This window comes from Leptonotus elevatus, chromosome 4 (assembly GCF_054856555.1).
Source record: "Leptonotus elevatus isolate MCC_2025b chromosome 4, RoL_Lele_1.0, whole genome shotgun sequence".
NCBI classification, from domain to species: Eukaryota; Metazoa; Chordata; class Actinopteri; order Syngnathiformes; family Syngnathidae; genus Leptonotus; species Leptonotus elevatus.
The window spans coordinates 26,286,062-26,311,783 of record NC_141242.1 but is presented as its reverse complement, the minus strand read 5'-3'; the positions used below and the strand labels follow the sequence as shown (position 1 = coordinate 26,311,783).

General features: G+C 39.7%; 1 protein-coding gene across 1 annotated transcript; it reads right to left on the bottom strand.

The window, feature by feature from the left end:
* Positions 1 to 571: 571 nt before the first annotated feature.
* LOC147176400 (alanine--tRNA ligase, cytoplasmic-like) lies at positions 572 to 24,801 on the bottom strand. The gene is made up of 20 exons (XM_086073886.1): positions 24,700 to 24,801; positions 20,068 to 20,225; positions 19,798 to 19,986; positions 19,373 to 19,518; positions 18,563 to 18,754; positions 18,334 to 18,478; positions 16,999 to 17,144; positions 16,782 to 16,890; positions 16,270 to 16,420; positions 16,035 to 16,159; positions 15,421 to 15,565; positions 15,160 to 15,338; positions 13,654 to 13,767; positions 13,361 to 13,567; positions 9,225 to 9,409; positions 9,031 to 9,139; positions 6,874 to 6,987; positions 6,392 to 6,598; positions 2,050 to 2,163; positions 572 to 1,843 (listed from the first exon to the last, which is right to left on the bottom strand). The coding sequence occupies exons 2-20, from the start codon at positions 20,209 to 20,211 to the stop codon at positions 1,664 to 1,666; spliced, it is 2,901 nt and encodes a 966-aa protein (XP_085930012.1). The 5' UTR covers positions 20,212 to 20,225; positions 24,700 to 24,801; the 3' UTR covers positions 572 to 1,663.
* Positions 24,802 to 25,722: the final 921 nt, after the last annotated feature.

Here is a 25,722-nt window from a genome sequence, read left to right as displayed (position 1 = left end):
CATTGACGATGCCTTTCCAGATGTGGAAGCTGCCCATGCCACACGTACTCATGCAACCCTATACCATCACAGATGCAGGCTTATAAATTGAGTGCTGATAACAACTTGGGTTGTCCTTGTCCTCTTATATATATATATATATATACACACATGCACACCCTATTGTACCTATCAAGTAACATATATATATATATTTTTTAAAGTAAAGGTATGGTCCAAAGGTTTTGTTTTGACCTGTCTGAGACGTTTCTGAGTTTCAACACTTTCCTTCCAGCCAAGCCACGGAGGCAAGCAATGATCAGTGGCATATACAAATGTAGCTGTGTGTTCCTGATTGATTGGCTGCTTTCATGCTCGTTCTTGTTGCATGCTTCCTACATTTAATTAAGGATCTCCACAAATAATTTGAAGAAAATCTCCCTACAGTGGATAGCAACTGGATAGTTAAAAGTTAATTTGTCTACTAGGTAACAACAACCCTACGTGAAAGTTAAATATCAATGTGGACACACTAAGCTTGTTGACCATAATTAAAAAAAAATAGCTGTATAAAGAAAAGGACAGACGCATGGCAAGAAAGAACAATTTATTTGAAACCCAACATGTCTATTCCCGTAATGTCTCTTCCATGGAACAGCTTTGATGAGAATGCACTTTAAACATTGTGCATTGAGATGATAAAGAAATGTACATATCGCTGGCGTGGGTCGGAATCCTCGTAACTCCAAAATAATTCATTACATTTCAACCATTAATCAACAGACAGCAAGGTGTTTGCAACGCTTTACATTGGTCAACAGTTTGTAAAATGGAGACCAACAACAGTATCGATTTGTGTAAAAGTATGACGTTTACCCAATTGTAACATCTGAGGTTTTTTCACCAAACACCAGCGATATACTGAATTAAGAACATAATTTACACAGGACAGAAAAAGCTATTAACTAGATTAGACTGTTAGAACCTGTAAAAAAAATGGCTTCTTAATTTTACAAGCAATTATACAGATACAGTTGATCCAAACATGTCAAGCTCACACATGATGGACGGTACCATGATCCCAAGTCAAAACAGGGGACACAAAGTTGTTGGTCAATTTGGAGTTGGAATTAGCACTGAACACACCCGTGACCCTTGTGAGGATAAGTAGTTCACAACATGGATGGACATTTGGTTGGATCAGGAAGGCTAAGTGACTTGGGGTTTTGTTTCGACATCTACAAGGCTCCGAGATGAACAAGAGCAAGGCAAGACGACTTTAATGCACAAAACAGTAAAGTCAAGTGCAAAATTGTCACTTTTTTGGACTACCCAGAGACAAACTCCAGGATCCTAAATCGCTTTCTTGTTCTCTGTATGCAAGCATGCAAATGAAATTACAGGCCATCTACACTGCTTGTTATGTCCTGTGAGCGCATAATGTCAGATGTTGCCATCAATTTATTTCAAGTGAGTGTCATTTCTACAGAGACACATTTTGAGTGAGCCAACTTTCAATAGTGGACACCGACCAGCAAAGTGAGCGCAAGAAACCAAAAAAAAAGTGCTGTCCCGTTCCGGATCAGACTGAAAGGAGTAGATTAGATGATGCTCCCATCTTCCACCACCACATTTATAGCATGAAAACTTCACTGGCTCCTCTTCCTCGTCCTGAGCCCACATCTTAATTATCTCCCAGCTTGAGAGTTGCAAACTGCTGGGCCATCTGTAGCGCCTCCTGCAGACACTCTGTGTTGCGACCAGCGGCCTGTGCAGACATGTCCTTGCCGCCTCCTTTTCCGTCCATCAGGGGGCACAACTCCTGAACCCACTCGTTGGCCTTCAGTCCACGGCTGGCTTTATCCTGTCGGGTAAACACATGCTCCTATTATCATCAGCATCGCTGACTTGGAATTCACAATGCATGACCAAAATACAAATATATATATATATATATATATATATATATATATATATATATATATACACATATATACATATATCGGTGTCTGGGGGTGTGTGTGTGTGTGTGTAGAAAATGAAGGCGGTTTGTGAATGAGTCGCAGTCACCTGAGGGACTTCACACAAGCAGATGACCTTGCCGGCATCAGGGTCCACGGCGAAGAGCATGGCGGCGGTCTGAGGGGAGTTGGCCTTCAGCACCTTCAGACACTCATTGAGAGCCTGGGAGAGGTGAGTGGAGGTTACAAAGTCTTCTCATGGTCATTATTGATATCTCAAGGTCAGCCCTAATGAGTTGATTTAATCCCATGCTAAAAACAATAAGATGCCAAAGACAAAAAAAACCTGAATTTTAAAATATTGCACTTTCTTCCTTGATGGCAATTTCCTTTTTATAGTTACACACAACAATTTAATTACATTTCTTTAGCTTCATGAAATGTCAGTTTCAAGACTTTTACTCATTCAAATTCAAAAATGTATAAATACGTTTTTAATACATTGTCCTTCACTCCCCAAAAACGTATTTATACGGGAGTTTTTTTTTTATGCTAGAGCATACAGAAGGCTTTGATGCAGCTTATGAACTCAATAGGTCACTTAAAGCAATGATAGTTTTTACAAAAAACGGCCAGCAGGTGGCAGCAGGGTATAAGAGATCAGCCAGAGCCATGTTGCAACAAGCCCTTTTTGCCAGTGTTTTCAACAGGTTTGTGAATAATGATAACACTTAGCTATATTCTAATGCTAATTGCTGCGAAACGGAAACAGATAGAAATATACTTTTTTTCCTGATAAAAGAAGAGACTATAATCTTTCTTTTGGTAGGTTCCATGTTTTTATAGCAATAGAACACAATATTCTGTGGGTTTTGCAAAATCAGTCAAAATCCAGTAAAACAGCCAAGAGCGAAGGGGGTTGCTTCAGTGAAAATGGATGGGAGTGAATGAGTTAATAATAAATAATAGCAATAGACCGATATCTTTTTTTCAGGCCTGATACCGATACCGATTATTGCTAGTCAAGGAGACTGATGACCGATATTTGGAGCCGATATTCAATTTCAGTAAAAGGGAAAAATATAGAATTATTTTTTTTAAATACAAATTCCAACTCCTAATTTTGTTTAAATGTCTTATGTTTATTGAACAACTTTTCAGATTTGCAAAAGGTCATTTTTTTAATTTATTTTTTATCTTAGACATCCCGGGGGTCATAAGTATGTCTTAAAAACTAAATGAAAACTTAAACAAGTTAATATCATAGCTCCCTATAGTTTTCTACATAAAATAAATAAATAGTTCCCTGAGGTCAACACAGGTTTAAATGGATCTATTATTGGCCGTCCAATTAAAAAAAAAAGGCAGATACCGATATTTGTCAAAATGCCAGATATCTGCGCCAATAATCAGTCTATCCCAAATAAATAAATAAATCATTTGTACACCTTTTCCATGGCCAAATTCAAGCACTTTTTAAGGACTTTCAAGATAAATTTTCCAGTTTTTCCAGTACCCTTCGGCCGTCTTTCTTTTCTGTGCCTGCCTTTCTCCCACCTCTAGCGCGCGGCAATCAATAGCGTCCATGCGAAAACTCGCCTACTAGCTTTGTTTTCGCGGCGCTTCAGCTCCCGCTAATAAATTTAAGGAGAATACGGTACGCTAGTGGATCGAATCGAACATGCCGTACCGAAACGTATTAACACACTCACGTATATTACACCCCTAGTGTTTACCTTACATCATATGCGCTAACAAGCTGCACTTAGATTTTTACTTGAGTTAAGTTCTTCTGAGCATTATAATTTATCATTGACAAATGCTTACTTTTTTCCTTTCATAGCACATTATAACTGTGCGTAATTAATATGTAGTCTAGCGCTGATAGACATCTCGCAGTTTAGATCTGGCATGTACCATAAGGTCAGCAAACAAATCCTACCTAACGTTAGTTAACTTGCAGGGCTAGTAATTCTGTGGCTTACTTTACATGACCAGAGAGAAATAACTCTCCGATTGCGAAAAGCTGAATTTCCTTTTTGCATAATTTGCAGCAGGCTACACATGGATTTGGTCCATGTTTTATCCAAAGTTTGCATTTTTCATTTTCCCGCCAATGTTTATTAAAACTAAAACCTCCCGGCATGATGGACGATGCACCACTGTCCTCTTGGAGGCGACGATGTCACGGGATGCAAGACAACAACCTAATGTTACAAAGCCAACTGATCAAGTTGGCTTCATTTTTAAGGAAACTATTTTTTTTTTCATTTCATAATAAGCCTATACTAAGTCAAGTATTTCAGAATTCGAATACTCGACTGAAAGTGCTATAGAGTACACTTGAGTACTCATTTTAAAATATATATTTGCATGGATAAAGAGTATTTTTAAGTTCACAACAAAAACACATTTTCACCTAATGTAAACCAATTGATTTCTTTTTTCTTAAATTAGTTAATTTTTTCAAATTATATATTTACATTATACGGGAGGGAAGTAGTTGTGCATTAATGACTTTGGACCAGCTGACCAGTAATAAGGCAAGTAAGGAATTTTATTCCTTTATGTTACAGGTTCAAATATACTCTATATGGTGCACAAAATATTTTCGCATGGTCCTCAAATGAGCACCAAAGGTGATTGTTTGGTGCTAATTTTTTGTTGTTTGGTGCTCTTTTTTGTGTGTGAGAATGAGTCAGCACCGTCCTTGGTCTTCATGCTCTAGCAATGTTTTTATAATCGAGCATAGTGGAGGGAAGAGAGGAATTTCTCTGGCTTTAGGAGTCCTAAAAATGGCTAATAGTGTTTTATTTTTTGCTAATGATGTCAGCACAGTTTAAAAATAAAGAAAAAAATGGACACTGTAGACATGTTTTTGTGTGAATCTTGATTAATTGGTGAATAAATGTTGATTGGAGACGTCATTTTGATGTGACTGATTATCATTTTCGTCAGTTATCTGTTTAGGGATGCACCGGAACGCCCCCCCCAAAAAGCAAATTTTTACTATGATTGAATTTATTATAGTTCATTAAAATTATATTATTATTATAAAATATTTATTTAGCACTGGCATTTTAACCAAGCACAATATAAATTGAAATGTGCCCACACCGCAGGCATGTTGGCCAATGGTACATTAAACACCAAATGAGGGTTGAGCATTTTCTGGCGGTGCGATTGCACTTTATAGTCAATGTAGTTCGCATAGGCGGGCACGGCGGGACAAGGTGCGGCGCACTTAAAATCGCTAGCTCATCGGCTTTGGGAACGGACTGCAAAGTACCAGACCTGTAGAGGTCTGTTGTCAACAACCCCGGAGATAGCGGTAGGTTTTTCTGTGTTTAAAACTGTTGATAGCAATAGTGCTAGCATTAGCTAAAGTATTCAGCACTGCCACCGCGATGCCGGTGAAAAAGTGGGAGCGTTGTACATCAAGCGAGTCGACGCCCCTCTCCTCCAGTGTGCGCAATAACCCTGGGAGCTGCTGCAACCGACCGGTGCAAACTCACACAGTAAAAAGCCAGCGAGAAGCGAGGCGGACACTCACCCCCGCGTTCGCTGTTCAAACAGACGCTTGCTTGCAGCGTTTTTTTTGCTTGCGTCACCACAACATCCTATTTTGGCCATATTTTTTCGGCTTTAATTTTATTTCCGCCGAATGCCGAAAATGGCAAAAAAAAAAGCAATTTTCAGCCGAAAAAAAAATATTCGGTGCATCACTACTGTTTTTAATTAAACTTTCAGAACAAACTATACCAGGGCCACCACCCAAGTGGCAATGCAATTTACTACTTTATAAAAAAGAAGACATTAAATTCATATTTAGCACATTTGTGGACCTTAATTGACAACCGTTTGAGTTTATCCACATGGCAGCTTCAGCTGTTTGAGCACAATACTCTGAGCAGCGGTCTGGTGTCCAATCTTTTTTGCATAACACAGCACTTTCACGTGGCGACGTACTTTGACGGACCATCGAAGCCGCGGTCGTCCCTTCGGTGTCATCCCCACGTTCTGAGTCTTGCAAGCTACCGTTTCCGTGAAAGCAGACAAAGTCAAGCCTGCCACATAACTAATAGTTCATTCGCACCGCGGTGGAAAATTCTAAATAAAAGCATGTAACACTTTATGGACATCGATGACTTGGAGTCTTTTATTCAGAAATTAACCTGAGGAAGATATCATAGCTTGAATTAGACTTTGAGAGGCTGCCCTGCCCGCAGATTGCTGAATAAACAAGTATTTCAGGGAGGAAGAAGCCCTCACATATTTTTTTTTTACCCTAATTGAGTCAGACTGCCGAAAAATGATGAACACTTTCAAGCATTTACAAGCACTTCACCCAAAATTCAAGCACTATTCAAACCTTGAAAACACAACATTAAAATCCAAGCATTTTCAAGGTTTTTAAGCACCCGTACGAACCCTGATAAATAAATACTCACCTTGGCCGAGGCCCCAGTTTCCATCGCCATCACCAGCAGCGGCTGATTGGGTCTGCTCTCGATCACCTCCTTAGTCTTGTCCAGGGCTCGCTTCTGGATGTCCGCCTTGTAGGAGCGGTCCAGGTCATCCATGGTCTTCTTCAGGCCCTTCAGGGTCTCCCGCATCTCATCCTTCCGCCACTGGGAGATCACTGCTGTGCCAATAGACTTTGCACAAGCCGACATTCAAAATCAAGGTACAGGTCACAGAGGTCTTGCCACCTCGAGGAGGGGTCATATGCCTCTTTTCCCCTTCAAATCCAATTCAACATTAAATACACATACCGACTAGGCGGTAGCTCTTAACTTGGAAATCTTAAAAGTTGGAGCACACATACAGTGACGTTGCCAAACTTGCCACTATAATAATGTCCTTCCAATATCATTATGCCGGTAAATGAGAGAAACAGAAGGCAAAACATGTTAAAGGTGCACAAACATACCTCTGTCATATCTGCAATCTCTTTCTGTATGTCCTTGTTGGGAAGCGTTTGCCGCTTTACTTTGTCTGCCAGGGCGGTCAGAACTTGGTTCAGCGTGTCTGCTTTCCTCTGCGCCTGGTCAACAACATGAGCATGCACATTACAGTACATCGGGAGCAAAGTTGGAGGTATATAAACACAGGTGCTTGTCTAAAAATTTGAATATCTTCATGTAGTTGAATAATTTCCATAATTCTATTCAAAAAGTCAAACTTTCATAGATTATACATTCAGGGCCCACAACTCAAGTGATTTCAAGTATTTATTTGTTTATTTTTTACATTATTTGGGCTTACAGCTCATAAAACTCATGAAAACACAATGTCAAAAAATTAGAATGTGAAGAAATCACCATGCATGCTTCCCAGTGTTTTGCATGGGATATGATTATACAAAACAATATGCGAATCTTCAATAGTTGGTTGGATTCCCTTTTGCCTTAACCACTGTCTGAATGCGCCATGGCATTGCCCGGGGGTCCTTGAAGCCCAGGCTTTCTTGATGCTTGCTGTCAGCTCTTTGTTTTTGGGTCTGGTGGCCCTCATTTTCCTCTTGCTAGTATTACAAGAGGAAACGAGGGCCACCAGACCCAAAAACAAAGAGCTGACAGCAAGCATCAAGAAAGCTTGGGCTTCCTGGACCCCCGGGCAATGCCACGGTGCATCGAGGCAGTGGTTAAGGCAAAGGGAATCCAACCAACTATTGAAGATTGACATATCGTTTTGAAAATACCGTCCATCTTTTGGACTGGGAAGTATGCATGGGTATTTCTTCACATTATTCAGATTTTTTGACATCCTGTTTTAGGGGGTTTTATGAGCTGGAAGCCCAAATAATGTAAAAATAAACAAATAAATACTTGAAATCACTTGAGCTGTGGGCCCTTAATCTACAATCTATGAAAGTTAGATTTTTTGAATGGAATTACGGAAATTATTAAACTTTTCGAGGATATTCACATTTTTTGACGAGCACATGTACTTGACTTTTCACCTCTGCAACTTAAAAGCTGCCCTATGTAGCAATTTGCCCAAAAATATCTTTACAACAGTGTTTTTATTTAACCATTTATGACTCAAACATATTCTAATTAGCTGTTCACACTGGGTACTCCTGCAAGCCTATGGACAACAATTTTCAGACTGGACTCTGTTCGAATTACCAGTCCTCTGTCTGTGGATGTGACGACGTGCGTATTATATACGTTAAGGGGCATGGGTTTCCTTTTTCGGCGACAGGTGGCAGTGGGGATTCGAAATGCATTGCATGACAAGGTGTCTAAACTTTTGGCCTGTACTTTATGTTTGTAGACAATGAGGATGTTGAATAATTACCATTCGATTCCCTGAGGTTATTACAAATGCGCCCCAGTATGTATTGATATGGGTGTCACACATTATTATATATATTTTTTTTTAAATCAAACTTCACACAAGGAAATATACAATAATTCAAACAAAAAACATTTTGAAAAGTCTGTTTTATTCATACATTACTTTGTTTGTTTTATTGGATTTCTTAGTGTGAAGTTTGTGGAGTTTTTAAACAAAAACATTGAAGTTATACATTTGTGTGAAAGCCAAAGGTGTACGCTCTCAAATGTTTATGGAATTATGTTTCTATCTGCTTCAGGTGCTGAGATATAAATTATTCAATAGGCATTGACAATATTGTTGAATTTCCAGAAAACTTCAGGTTTTCGGGTGCGGTTCTAAAGTCACCCATAGGTTTTAGAAGTATGTTTCGCCAGGCGCTTTAGGTCTTAATGGGTTTAATGCACTTACAAAAAACCCTGTGTGCTATGGAGAGAAATGCGGGCCTTTGTGCAATTGCAGCTTTTTTGCATTTTGTGGCCCTATTTTGTGTCATCTCTATTTAAATTTTAATAAGTTTTATATTTCCTAAAAATACATTTGTTTCATTTGACTTCCATGAAATTGGCTTTGTGTTTTAATGGCCATGTGAGCAGCTGAAAATCCCTGCTCTACGGCAATAGCAATTTTACTTCAGTCAGCTTGTTTGTCAGAAGAACGCAAATCATGTTGACAAGTTGACCATAAACAACCATGACGAGTAATTTGCTGAATATTTAGCGCGTTTAAGAATGCGAGTCCCGACCTTCTGGGCTTCGCTTCCTGTCACGGCAACAATGCGACGGATGCCCTTAGCGATGGCCTCCTCTGAGACAATGACAAATGGTGCAGCATGTGCTGAGTTCTGCAGATGGCTGCGGATAACAAAATGGAACGGGACAGTTGTTAGCAGGCTGCCGGAGGAGGAGGACCAAGAGGAAATGAAACTGAAACACTCACGTTCCGCCACAAAACTCAATGGTGGTGAGGGAACCAGCAGCACTGTTGGGATCGTCCAGCAGGTCCTGAACGGGGATGCCGATGGACACAACTCTCACAGGGTCGGGGTACGTCTCATCAAACACAGCGCGCAGACCCTGAATTGCCTTGGCTTCTGCTAGGGAGGCTTCCATAGCGTAAACAGGCTGAAACAAATTGCAGAAAAGAGTATGGTTTTTAGCAGCTCAGTTAAGTTTTATTTAGCTTGGTCTTTCTTTTATCAGTATTTGCCATTTGTCTTTTCTTTTAACCTTTACGATCTCAATCTGTTCTTAAAACCTTAATCCGCAATCTTAGCCATTTTATTAAACTTGCAATTTAAAGAGCAGGACTTCTCAAACCTTTTACAGGCACTACTACCTAAAAAAATACTCAACTCTCTAAGGCTAGGTGCACACTACAGGTAAATGCGACCCAAATCACATATTTTTGCCCATATCACATCAGTATCAGAATTTTTGTTTTAATGACTGTTGACTGAATGGTTCAATTCCAATTTTTTCAAATCCGACCTGAATAACTTTCATGTTTAGTCAATTGCATACTTATCTGATTTTTTCAATGCGACATCCGGCGAAACGGCCAGGTCGCATAATTCCGACCTATCCTATACGTCATCAAAAGCCAAATATGCACGGCAATGACGTGAAGTCATCTTTTCCTCTGCGCATGCGGGTTACTTCGGGGACGTATTTGGTTCACACACCAGACAGAAGGGAAACGATTACACACAAAAAATCTAAATTGAGCATTAAGACATGCAGTGTGAACCTAGCCAAATTACCTCCGTCTTTAGCAACATTAAAATACGGTTGTGCACTAGGTAGGTAGTATATGTGTTCATCACTAACAGGAAGAGGTTCTTGAGCAATGTTCGCTCGAATTTTCCGCGTTTTTGAGCGTTCAGTGAGTGAGCAACATCCACGGACTTATATATGAATGGGCTCACAATGTCACTTATTCACCATAGCGAGATGTGATGTCACCAGCGGCCATCTTACGTTGCCACTCACTAAGCCCACGGCACTTTAAAATGTTGATCATCCCGCAGTGTTTTCATGTTATTTACCGTCTCTAATAGTGAAATGTTGTCGTGTGTGCCGTATGGTTGTACCAATAAGTCTGCAAGAAGTGCTACATGCACATTTATTTAGTAAGAATGCATTTATAAATGTTCTCTTATAAGCTATATCTGTGAGTGCTACTCAAAGATTTGTCTGCATCATATTGTAAGAAGTTAGAATTATAAACAATGAAAATGAAAGCAAACCCCATCGGGACAAAATTGGCTGTGAAATGTAAACCTAACCTCTGTAAGAATTTTTAGTCCATTTAAATACATGCACATGGTGGCCAAACCAGTATCACCCCTGTCCAAAAGCTGAGATCATAAGTTACATGATGTAGGTAGGTATATTACAAAAAAAATTCTAACCACTTATGTCAAAATAGAACATACTGTATTTGATTTGTGACACAAATAGAATCAGCCATAGTTTGTTACTTTTATTTCAGCACATAGGTCTTTTTAAACATAATTAAGTTTAAATACAATTTGTATAAATATGGTCCCACATAGTCCACTCTAAAGATGTCATTTAATAAAACACAAACATTTCTGAAACATTTGAGATTCTTATTTAACTCTTTGACTGCCAGACGTTTTCAGAAAAGGGATGCCGTCAGTGCCAGCCGATTTAAGCATTTTGACTGATCTTTCAAGGTCCACAGAAAATGTTCTGTTTGGACTATGGAAACACACGTACTACCAAATGAAAGATTGGACTTTCATCTTTCATCAGAAAAAAAAGTTTGTTTCTACCTTATTCCGTTCTTTAGTAATCAACAATAGAAAATAGTTAGTTTGACCCAATTTCGCCTGTTTTGGACCAAAATACGGAGAAATCAAGCTTTTAGTGAAACGATATTATTTCATGCATTCTAGTGAATTTGACACTTCTTTTTGTCCATGAATGATGCCACAAACACCTAAATAGTGCTTTACTTCTATAAAACACTACCACCAAGAATGAAAAAGTGTTTTTTGATAGCAAAATACGTTTATTTACATTCAACAGTGTAACAATTTGACAACAATTTGGCAAACTATTTACAAATGTGTGCAACTGTGGTGCTATTTACAAATATGTGGATGTTTCAACGACAGTTTTTCTTTTTGTAACTCTCCTGCGTGCAAGGAGACGCAACAGCATTTGCACAAGATTGCCTCTTCGCGTGCTCCACTTTCTTGCAGGCCGTTTTTTCCGGGGAATAGCAAGTATACACTGCAGTGTGTGTTGCCATCAAGTCTAATATCAGGATCATGCTACGGTTTCGTTACGTCTCGCTTCCTCGTGTCCTTCAGTTGCTACACCGGGGTTATAAGAGATGTTTTGATCCATTTTATCCACTCCATTCATGGTGGCATCGTAGTCCAGAAACAGTGTCTTCTCCGTGATCAGACTGTACCCGCTCCTCCGATGAATATGCATTGGACTCGGGGTACTCTTCATTGTCCGATCGAATGTCCGCTTGTGCAGCTCCGGCGTTAGCAGCGGTAGCCGCGCTTAGCCGGTGAGGCTTACTACGTAATCATAGCAGTCGCGTCAAAGCTTCCAACTTTGGCGTCAAGCTCGGAGTCATCATCATCATCATCATCAATCTGCATTGGTCGATGCCAACTCTCCATCGCCCGATCGAATGTCCGATTGTGTAGAAGTACCCGGCCGGCTATTGTGCGCGTTTTCCGGCCTTAGCAGCGCTAGCCGCGCTTAGCCGGTGAGGCTTACTACGAGATCGTAATAGTCGCGTCAAGGCTTCCAACTTTGGCGTCAAGCTCGGAGTCATCATCATCGTCGACATCAATGCGCTTTTTAGTATTGATTGATGCTTTCCGTCTTTGAAAAAAATGCTCAAGCGTGAGTTGCTTGCAACCGGTTGCTTGGTCAAGCCACAATGGCTTGAACCAGCCATTGTCTCCTCAACACTCTAGCTCCGCCTCACGTCTTCTACTGACGCCCACGGTGGGCGGCCCATCCAACCTTGTGCAAAGAGAGTCATCGCTGCCCTCTAGGGGCCAAAACGAGTCTTTTACTAATCAGATCTGCCTGATACTTTCAGCACAGCTGCCCAAGGCTTTCCTGCACCCGTTTTTGAAAAAAAAAACAAAAAAACATAGGGGACGTCTTTTAACGTCCTCGGCGCCCTTCCCTAGGTTTATGCTAAACGTTTTATAACGTTTATGGCAGTCAAAGAGTTAAGGAGCTCGTAAACTACGCCGACGCCCATATTTGGACTTCCTGAATGGAGCGGTTTGCGTGTCACCTGTAGTCTTGTCAGTGCTGAGTGTGACTGTATGTATGGCTCATGTAGAATGTAGAATATACACCCAACCTATTAAAACTGCTATTGAAACTGTAAGGGAAGTGGGAATAGTGCCCTGTTGTATGCGTGCGTGGTTGTTGCCCATTCATTATGGACAGAGCCAATCCGTTCCGCGATGATTACACGTGTTCGCCTTGAATTTAAGCCTTTTTTTCTTTCCCACTCCGTGAACCACATGTGCTAAATAAAGTTGTCAATTCCTTTATGGGAAGATAATATGAAAAAATACAAACAGTAAATACGGCTCAGGTTAGGATTTTTTTTTTAATGCAGTGCAGACATTTGCTGTGCGCTGAGAGGGTGAGAGCACTGCGCAATTGTTCACGTGCGTAGCTTAGAGGGAACATTGTTCTTGAGTGGATTTAAATTTATTGTAAACCACTAACAATAAAAGTTACGTTAACACTAGGTTTAAATGTATGATTTTTTTTTTAAGTGTACTTAAGTTAAAATATAATGTACATTAAATTTAAATTGTAATTTAAAGTGTATAAAAATAAACAGTTCTTGAATATTAAATGCAAGTGTACTATACTTTAAAGTCAAATACTGAACTGTACTTGATTTCTTATTTGTAGCATCTTAGTGCAACACTAGTGGTACCCATACCACAATTTGAGAATCACTGATATAGTAAGGGATTTTACATTAAAAACACAAATACAAAACCGTTTAGATTCTATACTGTTGTTAGAGCTATTAGCACCACTGACCTTAGCATCCCTTATCATAGCACAGGCGATCTCCTCAGTCCGACGGACTTCCCCTGTCCTCAGGGCACCTTTAGCAGTAAAGTCAAAGCGAAGTCGGTCCGATGCCACCAAGGAGCCCCTCTGGTCTGCCTCACCCAAAACTCCCCTTAGAGCAAAGTTGAGGATGTGTGTAGCGGTGTGGTTGCTCATGATTGGTCTGCGACGAGCCTGGAGACATCAGTTGAGCAACTAAGATTGTCAAGAGCATCTAGGATGTTTCCTGCGCGTGCGTTTTCAGTTATTGATGAGCTCACCTCGTCCACGTGTAAGGTGACACGATCCCCAACCTTCAGCGTTCCATATATGGTGCCCACATGCAGAACATAACCTCCTCTAACCTGTGTGTTCTTCACTGAGAACTCCATTCGCTGCAAAACACAGACCAAGGTCACACATTTTTGGCTACGGGGAAAGAATTCCAACAAAAGAATTATAAAAAAATTCTGTCAAAAGTATTAGTAAGAGGAAATCTGTATTAATTTGATTACTGTTTCAAGGGATTCAAAGAAGGGCCCAACCGATTAATCGCCCGCCAATTATAATCTACCGATTATTGCCCTTCAAACATCTGCCAAAACAATTGGCCGAATATTTTCCCCTTAAAACGTTATAATCAAAGAAAACTGAAGTTTCTGACGCTGTGAAACTACCCTGAATGCACCATTTTAATTGCGTAGAATTAGACACTAGCAAGTGTGTAGCGTATGTTATTCTGTTGTCCCCCAAGCGTCCTTTAAGCTGTCTAATGACATTCTAGTTGGAGTTAACTGTTAAACTAAACACACAACAATAAGAATAGCATCCACTGTATATTTAAACACAAAACAAGCTTCGTTTTTTAAAACATTGTTAGCCTAGCGCTAATGCTAAAAGCGAAGGGAGGATCCCATTCAAATGCTAACCGGAAGTTAGCATTCACTGTGTAGTGTAGTAGTGTAGTGTTTTTCCTTCAAATATCGAATCTTCACACACAAATGCTGTGGGAACACATACCCACAGGTAAGATAACACTACGCAAAGGCACAAATTCTTCCCAGTGTGTGAAAAATGAGTTATTTTAACAGAATTCAATCATAACTTTCTTCTGTACTCACTTTAGGTGTACACCATGGATGCACCACACTGCCCCCAAGAGGTCAAAACGCACAGGAAAAGTCAGTATTTGTTCTTAGTGGGTTTTTTCAGTTGCTATAATTTGAGTATATTGCATTCATATTTCACTTTCTTATATTTATTTTGTCATTGTCCTTTCAAGTTATATTTAAAGTTGATATTTCAACAAAGAATTTCTCTTGTGCTGATTTATATATCTGTAAAATGTTTGCTTATCAACTAAATGTACAATACTGTTGGCATATCTATGCACGTATAAGTGGAGCTGTTTATGTGTAAGTTTGTTTTCTTTTGTAAGGAGGTAGGACTCGATAAGTTGTTTACTTCTTTCTACTCCCTTTTGAACATGTAAGCTGTGCTTAATGATGATTATGTATGTAAAAAAAAAATATATATTTTAAATCTTATTTTAATTGCAGCATTTTTGTTGCCGGTTTATATGTTCAATAAACAACCAAACAAATTTCAATCTCAATCAAATAATTGTGATTTCTATTTTTCCCGCCCAATTATGTACTCTAACCATATACAGTACAGCAGTAAGAATGTTTGTAAGGTTTTATTATTGACATAAATCTATACAATAATCTTGTATACTTCATGAAATATTTTGATAAGGTCATACTATGGACTCTGAGTGCACTTACATCATCTGCATTATCATCCTCTCGAAGCAAGTAGCCCTCATCATATGTCTGTCCACCCTGCTCGGCGTAGAAAGACGTCTGATCCAGCAGCACACCACATTTCTGACCCGTGGTCACTTCTCCGCAGAAGGCGCGGTCATGGCGCAAGGCCAATACGGTGGCCGAGGTCTGTTGGAACTCTGACGACATCAACAGAATGACGGTAAAGACTCAGAAGAGCACGTCGTTCTGGTTTGTGTTGGGTTTTTACTGGTTTAATACCATAGATGCCATTTTCATCAGAAGTGTATTTGTATTTGGGAGAATCATCTGTGGCAGGGATGTTCTTGTTTCTCAGCTCTTCAATGGCATAGATGTCCAACATGATGTGGTCCACGTCTCCTGCACCCTTACCCTGGGACTTCAACTGTACACACACAAAGTTTCATTACAAAAAGCTCTCTATAAAATCGTACTAATGGAAGGGAAACTGCATAATTCTCACACTCTCCTAAAACAATTTTACTAATCTTATCAATATTGCATAGGCAGCATTTACATGTCTAAACTTGCCAAAAAAAGAATGTAATCATCTCGTTCCTTAAGGCAAATAGTTTTGCAATACGTGTATATTAGATGCATGAGGCGCAAGCCCACATGTATTTTAATTATGAACTTCTTCTGTCTTGGCCAAAATGTCTTAGTACTCATGGAATGAGGTTGCTCCCTGAGGATGAATTCACTTTTAAAATCAGCAGGAATAGGTTTATACAGCCAGAGCATCATCATTGCTCAAGAGCACCTCGACTCTGACCTACATGTAAAATTTCATCCAACAGCAGCAAAGAAGGAACTTCAAAGGCAATACATTTTATGAGTATACAATCTTTCTCCACCTGTGCGGCCTTCTTCTCCTCCTCAAAAGAAGCCAGGTCCACCACCATGCCTTTCTCCTCTGCGATGAGGGAGGTTAAGTCCAGAGGGAAGCCATACGTGTCATACAATAGCCATGCGGTGTCACCTGGACGCAACGATGGAGTAAAGTGCTGTTCAACATTCTCCATGAGCACATACACGCACAGCCATGTTAAATCATACAACTGGAAATGCTTTACATCAGGCATCTCTCACCTGGGAGGGTTTTACTGTCACCCATACTCATGATCTTCCTATCAAGGATGCGTCGCCCTCTGGTGAGAGTTTTGAGGAACTGCGCCTCCTCTTCATTTATGATGTCCTTCACAATTTCTGGATCTTTCTTCAACTCGGGAAATGCGTCACCCTGAAAAATAGAACAAAGGTTGGTGAGAACGGTGGACAAGAAGAAGCAGAAAGATAAAATTGGTGTGGGGAGAATAGATGAAAAAGAATAATAATAATTTTGCCCAACAACACTGCCAGAAAGAAGATTCAGTCTTACTGGTTTGAGCTGAAAAGCATCTCCAAACTACAGATCAATTTAAGACTACATTTGCATCATTTTGTCATTTAATTGCATTGTTTATTACATTTGATGCTTGTAACAAGAAGTACTCAGGCCGTCTTTACAGAATAGTTTGTATTAGCCAGGTGGAAAACTTGTCTAAACCGAATGTACACGGCTACCATATAACTGGTGGAGAGGCAGCAAACAAAAGTCTCACCAGGGAATTGACCACCACATCCACCAGTGTGGCAAAAAAGCCTTTCTGAGCGCCCAACTTTTCATGGGAATAACGGACAGCACGACGCAGGATTCGCCGCAAAACGTACCTGAATGGAAAAGAAAACACAAATTAAAACTTAAGCATAGCAAGTAAATTCCATACTGTAAATTCAGACTAATGAGTTCAAGTGTAATGGAGACCCACAAATTCGTACCCTCTTCCAGTGTTGTCAGGCCGCCCACCATCTGAAAGGGCGATGGTGATGGTCCGAGCGTGATCAGCAAGCACACGGTAAGCCATGTCAACACCATCAGCATCCTCGGCCCCTACCTTGCCCGTGTATGGCCGAGCACCAGTACCCTAAAAAAACACACACAATTTCATGTTATTGAGCCGATGAACCAGAATGTTTTTTTTCATTACTTCTGGAGAAAATATTAATTACCTTCACCTAAAAGTTAAAAATCCCACTGTAAAGTACAAAAACATAAGAATGAAAAGAAATAACTTGGTTTTATGAAGTACTGTACATTTGAGACAACACAAACATCACACCAAATGCAGTGTTCTTTTAAGGGGTGCGGCTTAGAGTATGACCTCTGCAACTAGTTTAGTTAGTCTGTGTGAGCGTAATGTAAGTGCGACCTCCCCCTCCCTCCCTCAATATTGCAAATGTGATTTTAATATGGAATTATATTTTGAAGGTCCACTTGCCCATGTATTTTTAACAAACATAAGCAACTAATTTAACTTTATTACAATAAACAATATCAGATTTATTATACATAAATGTTTTAATTTTATAGGATAGTGTTACACTAAAATGAAGCCAAATGAACCATTAATTAACATGAAGTTTCAGTTTATTTCATTTAGAGCTGTTAATTTACTTTCACTTTGCACAAGTATTTGACACATTCAATATGACAACATCCTACAATTCTACCAGTGTGAACATAAGTCAAAAAGTAATAAATCAGATTACAACAGTAAAAAATCTGTGGCTTTATCATTTCAACTTCTCATGTTTCATGAAAAAATAAGTTCACTTGTGGACTGAACTATATAAATAAATAAATTAGGGATGGTGGCTGATCTTGCGGCCATTTTACTAGAAATTAGAAGAATAGAAAATTCCCATTAGTTTCATGCAATGCTATATTGTGATACAGTCTATAAATCAATTATATATATAATTTATCTCTCATTGTTTTTTGGTGGAAATTGTATCTCTTAAAATTACTAGTGGTATAAGTGTTTGGTATTAGTGACTACTCAATAATCGATTACTTGTACTGGTATCAGTCTGGAAAAAACCCAAATATACAGTACACATATTCAAAATAAAGCCTACCGAGCAACAGAAATTAAGCTTCAATGTAGTAGGATGCAATTTGAAAATTGCATCCTACTACATTGGAATGTCAATTTGAATTCTATTGTTCAATCTTAGTTTTGGCCTACTGTACCTCTAAGTCAAGGTACTTCTCAAAAGATGTATGTCAGCATATGAAAGGAACACAATGCCGGATTTTGCGTATTAGCATACCTTCTGAATAGCTTCAAAGTATGGGATGAAGAGGTCAGTGTCATAGTTGGACATCTTGTTCTGCAGCACCGACACCAAGCGCTCCAGACCCATCCCTGTGTCAATGCTCTTCTTGGGTAGAGGTTTCAGCACGGTCTCAGACTCCCTAAAAAGAACAGCAGAAAACTCCCAGATGTGCCTCTAAGTCAAATTTGCAGGCAAAGTTGTTCTCACTCGGTGTGTACATTACCTGTTGAATTGGATGAACACAAGGTTCCAGACCTCCAGGACGTTTGGGTCATCCATGTTCACCAGGTGGGAGGCATCTCTCTCTCCAATGCGGTCATAGTGAATCTCACTGCAAGGACCACAGGGACCGGTATCTCCCATTTCCCAGAAGTTGTCCTTCATGCTGCCTGGGAGGAGGCGCGATTCCTCCATGCTGACGGAAAGAGAGCGTGTGGCAAAAGACTTATTTCATGAGTGATTTTATTTCCCCATCAGTGCAATTCCTTTGCTTTAACACAAAGTTATTTCAAGCATTGCCTGAGAAAGGTAACACATTTATGGTGTATTCTAAGGATTTTAAGATCCTGTGTTTGAGTCAATTCTACTAAACTGCTATTGAAACTACAAGAAAATAGGATTAAGGTACAGTGGGGTATGTCACTGAAATTCAAAGCAGTTTGACCCACGGAAAATGTCAATTGTATCTGCATCTAACAACATCATAAGACAAAACCCACAAACCAAAATGGGGAAACAAATATAAACAGTTTGTGTTTAGGAATAAAATAAAGTGGCTTCAAAGGGGGTCTCCTTAGAGTGCCTGAAAGTCTGTCAGTAAAGTTTTTTTTGTTTTTACATGGCTTTTGAAAACCCGAATATTGCCGATATGTAAAACGTACTTAATCTAAAAAGACATTAGTATGGGTTAAGTATGCTCATTAAATTCAATGCATTAGTGTGTATGGAAAACCCTGCACTTAGGGAAGAGTTTCAATAGAACTCATCAATGCAACAAATAAAAAGAAAAAATAGATCCACTAACATCACTCACCCTAGAGACATCCAGATTTCTTTGCACTCCAAGTCAGCCTCCAGGCCTGCGTCATCGTTGCCACCGAAGTAGGTGACATACAGGCGGTCGATGGAAATGCCAAACTCCTCTGTCAGCAGCTCCAGGGCCATCTTGCAGGCCAGATGCTGCAGAACGCATTGGTAGAGAAACGGAAAGAGCAAAAGAAAGGACAAAAAAAAAAGAGGACCCTTTAGCTCAAGCTTTCTCCAGATGTAAATACCAGCAAGCTGTAAAAGGCAGCACAGGTTTACAATAAAAATATTCCTACATTCAAAATATGAACTATGGTGCAAGGATTTTGCTACCTATCTAACTCAAGGACAAGGACCTTCTGTGTTAAGGTTGCCACAGTCATTGACTATTTAATGCCGAAGTGACTGCATTATGTAGTGACACAGTCCTACCTTAAAGTAGTCACCAAAGGACCAGGATCCCAACATCTCGAAGAATGTGTGGTGGTAAACATCTTTACCCACATCATCCAGGTCATTGTGTTTTCCTCCTGCGCGGATACACTTTTGGGTGTTAGCTGCACGACGTAGCCTTGCCATGGGGTGGGATGGATCAATAGTGTTGAGGAAGATGGGCTTGAACTAATAGCGACAGAGAGATGTTCAAGTACATCACTTAAAAAAGCTTTTTGTAGACTAAGGTCCAATGCATGGGCAGTTCACCTGGTTCATGCCAGCATTGGCGAACAGCAGTGTGGGGTCATCCAGCGGGATAGTGGATGAAGAGTGCACATATTGGTGCTCATAGCGCTTGAAGAAGTCTATGAACTTCTGGCGGATTTGAGCGGCAGTCAAAGAAGAATCCATTCCGAATCAGCTCTCTGGAATAAAAAAAGGATTGATCCTAATTGATCTCGGTTGGCCGCCATGGGGAGCGGTTTATTTCAGCCCGCAAGTTCGTTTGGTAGAGACCTAGTCAGACCCAGAGTGACTAACTTGGAGTGGCTCGCATTTTCCCGGTTGGCCGGCCTGAAATATGGACCTTTTGGCCGCTATTTTGTGCAGAATGGATTTTTTAAGCAAGCGTCACGCTTTCGCTCGCTTTCTCTCTCTCCCGTGACTGCCGTGAGCTCTCTGCTCACTCTCTCTCCCCTCCCGCACCCTAGCCAGGCCTCTGGCGACACACAGCCAAACAAATTAAACAATACACTCTCAAAAGTAAAGAAAGTCAGATAGCAGAAAAGAGAGGCACAGTCACTTTTAGCGCATTTCCACTGGAGCCCAGCACCGCACTGCTCGGCTCGCTGGCGGGTCAGCTCAGCTCAACCCACACACGCACACCTCCAATGTGCATCTGGAACGCTGGGCGGAAGTAGCGTATAACCGGCTGCGACATTAGTAGAGCGCGGGAAACAACACATAACCAAAACACGGAAGCTATGGAGGACGGCGCTGCCCGTTATCGGTTGCTCGTTCAGTTTTTTGTGCTTCAGATGTGGCGCTTGTTCAGAGCTCGCAACGCAAAGAGGATCGCCGCTGTAAAGAAAAGGACATGGTTTCATCGTCGGAAAGCCCTCGAGGCTATACGCTGATAGCAGTGGAAGCAAAGAAGAAGACGAACACTTGTCGAAAAGGACACGGCTGGTAAGTTGTTCCCCCCATCCCCCTCGCCGATGTCCATTACTGATGGCATCACAGGACCGACCGCCCAATCAACTGCCGTACCCAGTGCCCGCTTGCCGACACTACAGCCAAACGAGACACTCATGTAAAAAAGTAAAGTCAGATAGCAGAAAAGACTGAGAAAAGGCAATATTAAAGAAAAGGAGTGGAGCTGACGTGCGCCCTAACTAATCATCGCAGAGCCCTGAAGTGCATGTGCCTAGAGAAAACAGAGTAAGCAACACCAAGTGCAACACAAAAACTAACAAAATAATGTGTAAACAATGGTCCATTAGCATGTTTAGCTGATCATTTTTATCCTAGTAATTGAATGTTGTGGTATTTGCATTTGTTGGGAACAGTAGGTTTTACATTGATTGAGGGAAATAAACCCCATGCTGCTCCACTAGAAGGAAGAGATAAATAGCAGGACTTGATCTACTTTTTGGGATAAAAAAATAAAAAAAGTAATTACATTGAAAACAAATGTAAAAATTACTAGTTTTTAAATGTGACTGAAACTACCTTTTGCATTTTGTACCCAATTTTGTAAACCCTGCCCTTGCTAATAGTAATTCAAGCACATTCCAGCACAAAGAAGTTAAAGTGAGATTACAGTTCATTATTTGAAAATGAAAATTTGTCTTGTACCTTGCCTTATTATCTCCTTATTTAGGCTTTATGTTTAGAGAATATGACAGGTGGTCAAATCTATTTCTTTAGCACATTTGACTTTATGTTTTCATAATTGTTCAGATACACTGATTAAGATCTAGTTAGTTATTTCTAATTTTTGATCATATACAATTGACGTTGGTTACTTATTCGAATGTTTAATCTATTTTAGATTGATACATTAATTTAATACAAATGAAATATACATCTTCATTAAAACACTGTAAACTAAAGTGGGCCGGTCTGAGCCATGAAACTCCAGGGCTGAAAATGAGTCCCAGTCTGGAATACCACTGATTATCTAAATCATTTTGACTAATCATTAAAAGTGTTTAAAAAAAGACAGAATGTTAACTGAACCCATTTTTCCAGGATCCTGACATATTTAAAAATTCCCACCTACAATTAAGTAGGTGTGTGTTCAGGCAAGCTTTTTCAGAAGCATTCTTTATACTTATTTTACACCTACAAATTAGCCTTCGGCACTTTTCTTGAACTAGCAGATGCTCTAGTCTGGAATCTAGTAGTGCTACCTGTACATAAGAAGATTTGGAAAATACCTTCATCTCACACCTGCTCATATTCAAAGACAAGTTAAGAGTTTTTGGTCACTGCCTGGTCTCAGACTGAGATTTTACAAAGATAGTTAATTTTGTAGGGCTCTGAGGTCTGCACACTCGTGTCGATGCGCATGACACACGGCTGGCTCATTTGAATAACATTTCATGACGCATTTCATGCTAACAGGGTCTGCAGCATGAAATAAATTAGAGCAGAGCGTTTTTATTTATTGATTGACAGTTAATTGTATTTATATATTTTTTTCAATATTTATTTTTATATTATATTATATTACATGTATTTTGATTTTAATCTCGTTTTTTATATTTGTATTTATTTTTTACATATTTACATATACATATGTACAGTGGAACCTCAGAGTTTGAACGTCTCGAAACTCGTACAAATCAAACTTCAACCCAAAAATCTGAGTAAAAAATGCCTCAGAGTTTGAACTCATTTTCGGAGTGCGAACACCCAAGTTAAGCAAGCTAAGCCGAACGTACCTTGAAAACGGGTAGCTGAGTTAAGCCGAGCAATGCCGAATGCGCACGTTGCGGTAGTTGAGACGATGCACTGCTCATTTCCAGTCAGATCGTGAACACTCCCGGAGGTGCTCCATACTCACGAGTGCATTTAGATTTTTCCACGACAATTTTCTTCACCATGGGCTCAAAAAAAGACAACAGTGCCAGTGGCAGCAAAGAAAAACATACAGTGCTACGAACCACCATGGAATTAAGGAGGAGATTATCGCGCCGTTGTAACTACTGTGACTACTTCTGTAAATACTGTTCAACAACGTGCCTGACGTTAAACAACGCAAGCAAGGACCGCTTAGTATTCTAACAATATGCCCAATGTAAAATACACAAACTCAGCACTAAACTAAAGCAAGCATTACGATAGCATTTATTATCCACGGATGCCATCACACCACAACAAAAAAGGTACGGTATTTTTTAAGGGTGTTAGAAAAAAATTGATTTGTCAATATATCGCGATATTACAGCGCGCAATTCTCGAATCGATTCAATATAAGGCCAAATCGAATTTTAAACATCAATTTTTTATGGAAATATTCAACAAAACGTCTTACTTAGGGTTAGGATTCACACATTAAGCATGGAAGAATGCTATATTAATGGAACATTAAGCCTTAGTATTTTATTTCAGTGCTGTTCAAACATGAAATAGACTGCAACCTGTGTGTTGTTGTGATGCAGTGGCTCAGTTATAAGCCTGAATTTTCAGATAAATAAATATTTTTTTATACAAATCTTACAGTGTACATGTACAAGTTTACTGATTAGTATTTTCTAAATTTGAGTTTAAAAAAAAAATCGCAATAGTCAATTTATAGATTCGTATCGGGAATAATCGGTATTGAATCTAATTGTGACCTATGAATCGTGATACGAATCGAATCGCCAGGTACTAGGCAATTCACATCCCTAGTATTTTTTATTGTTTAAATACTGTACAGGGTGTAAATGTAAAAAAACAAATATAAATTAAAATAGGATTTTTTTGTTTTTGGAGCTTGGGAACGGATTAATTGCATTTACATTATTTCCTTTGGGGAAAAAATGTTTCGGGAGGTTGAACAATTAGGACTTTGAACACTTTGCAGGAACGAATTATGTTCAAACTCCAAGGTACCACTATATATATTTTTTGTATTTAATTTTTGAATTTATATCAGTTTTTTTATTTTTTATTTAGGGATATTTGGTCCTCTTTAATATTGAACAGGGTGTACTCTTCTGAATTAAAAGGCAATAAGAGACGAGTAGTGTTCCCGGGAGGGTTATTCATTCATACGATGGGCAGGCAGCAAGGGAAAGCAAGCAGTTAAGCCTGGAGACTGGGGCCCACTGGAACAAGGTAAACAGCCCTGGCCCGCTCCTGACTACTAAACTACACCACGGCTGACAACCACAGCAGGTGAAAATTCATTGAGGTAATAGGATGGAAACTTCTGCATAGGCCAGTCACGCAAAATGCTGGAAAGTGCTGATAGTGATAATACATTCAAACAGGAAACGTGTGTACCTGGTGATTATAAAGTAGTGATAATACAGTTTAAAACGGGGGATTATAAAGGGACTATAAAGTGACAGGCGTTTATAACCAATTAATAGGATCCTTCTTGTTTCGAATTGCAGTATCTCTGAGGTAACATGGAATACTAAAATAAACATATTGGCAGTTGGAGAGATCAAAAAGCCAAGCTTTCGTGCAAACCAGTGTACCGCAGTGGACGCCGCTCAGCTGATCGCTGCTGGACAGTGGCACCAACTCTGACGTGAGCTAAAGAAGTATTAGCTACGCCGGCTAGCTCACAACAGACTAACGCCGATCTTTCAGGCAACAACTCCAACTGGGCGCACTTCCCGAATGTCAAAGTGTATTTTTATTTTACCGCAAGCCGCCAAGGCAAAGGTTCGTACTCACAGAAGCCCTTAATGTCGCAGAATGAGTCGATTTTCGGACACCAGACACACCGCTATACGTTTGCCCACGCTGCTTGTCCAGAAGAAGGAAAGCTTACGGTTCAGGAACACGCCCAAGATGAGCGTCAATTGGTCCACACGCACCGTCGTGTCATCAAATGTCGATTATCATTGGTCAGATTGACTTTCACTCTAATTCAAGCTCGCCACTCCACTGACACGAAAAGCTTTGCTCGGCTGATGCAACTGAAAACTGTCATGTCTTCAAGCTATATTCGTGTGCCTCATGTATGTCTTTTTAATGCTACAAGTAAATTGTTTCCCCCCCCCCCCTGTTGTATATGTTTATGAAATACATTGGGAGAATAATGCTCCACTTTAAAGTACAGGCTATAAAACATCACACATCACGTTTCATTGATTAGAATCATCAGTCTTAGTCACTAGTATTCTATTGCATCACTTTTTAATTTAGACTTACTTATGCAATCTGTACATTAAAGGACACCATCTATTCTATACCATGGATGTCAGTTACATTTCACCCTATGGATTCTCTCATTTTGTCATTCATTGTTATGCTTATGTTCAAGATTGGTGATTGGTTTGTTTATTCTATGTATTTGGTGATTATTAGTATGATACAAGTTAGTAATGGTCCACACTTCACAGATATATTAGCACACACACACACAAAAGGAAGGAAGGTCTGGCACTGATTTATACCACGGATGGATGAATACTGTAAATGAAAATCTGTGTTTATAACTCATTATTTCCCATGAAGGTGGGTCGCCTGACTTCCTGATTCCATGGAAAATGGATGTACAACTCAGCACATAAGTTTCTGCTCGACCATAGTTTTTGTATTTCCTATTTGTTGTATTAAACACTTAGCTACAATATCAACTGCAAAGAGTACAAGAACCAGCGGGAAGTAGAAATTCCACTATGGAAGGGCCTCTTCTAGGAATTGAATTCCCACTGTCATTTTGCTTAGATATTTCAAATGTTGGACAAGTCA

Coding starts and splice junctions, on each gene's coding strand:
- LOC147176400 (XM_086073886.1), bottom strand. CDS start 20,211: ATGGATTCTTCTTTGACTGCCGCTCAAATCCGCCAGAAGTTCATAGAC. Junction 15,566..16,034: donor AGGAGAAGAAGGCCGCACAG/GTGGAGAAAGAT, acceptor GTGTGTGTACAG/TTGAAGTCCCAGGGTAAGGG. Junction 2,164..6,391: donor AAACTGGGGCCTCGGCCAAG/GTGAGTATTTAT, acceptor CACCTCTCCCAG/GCTCTCAATGAGTGTCTGAA.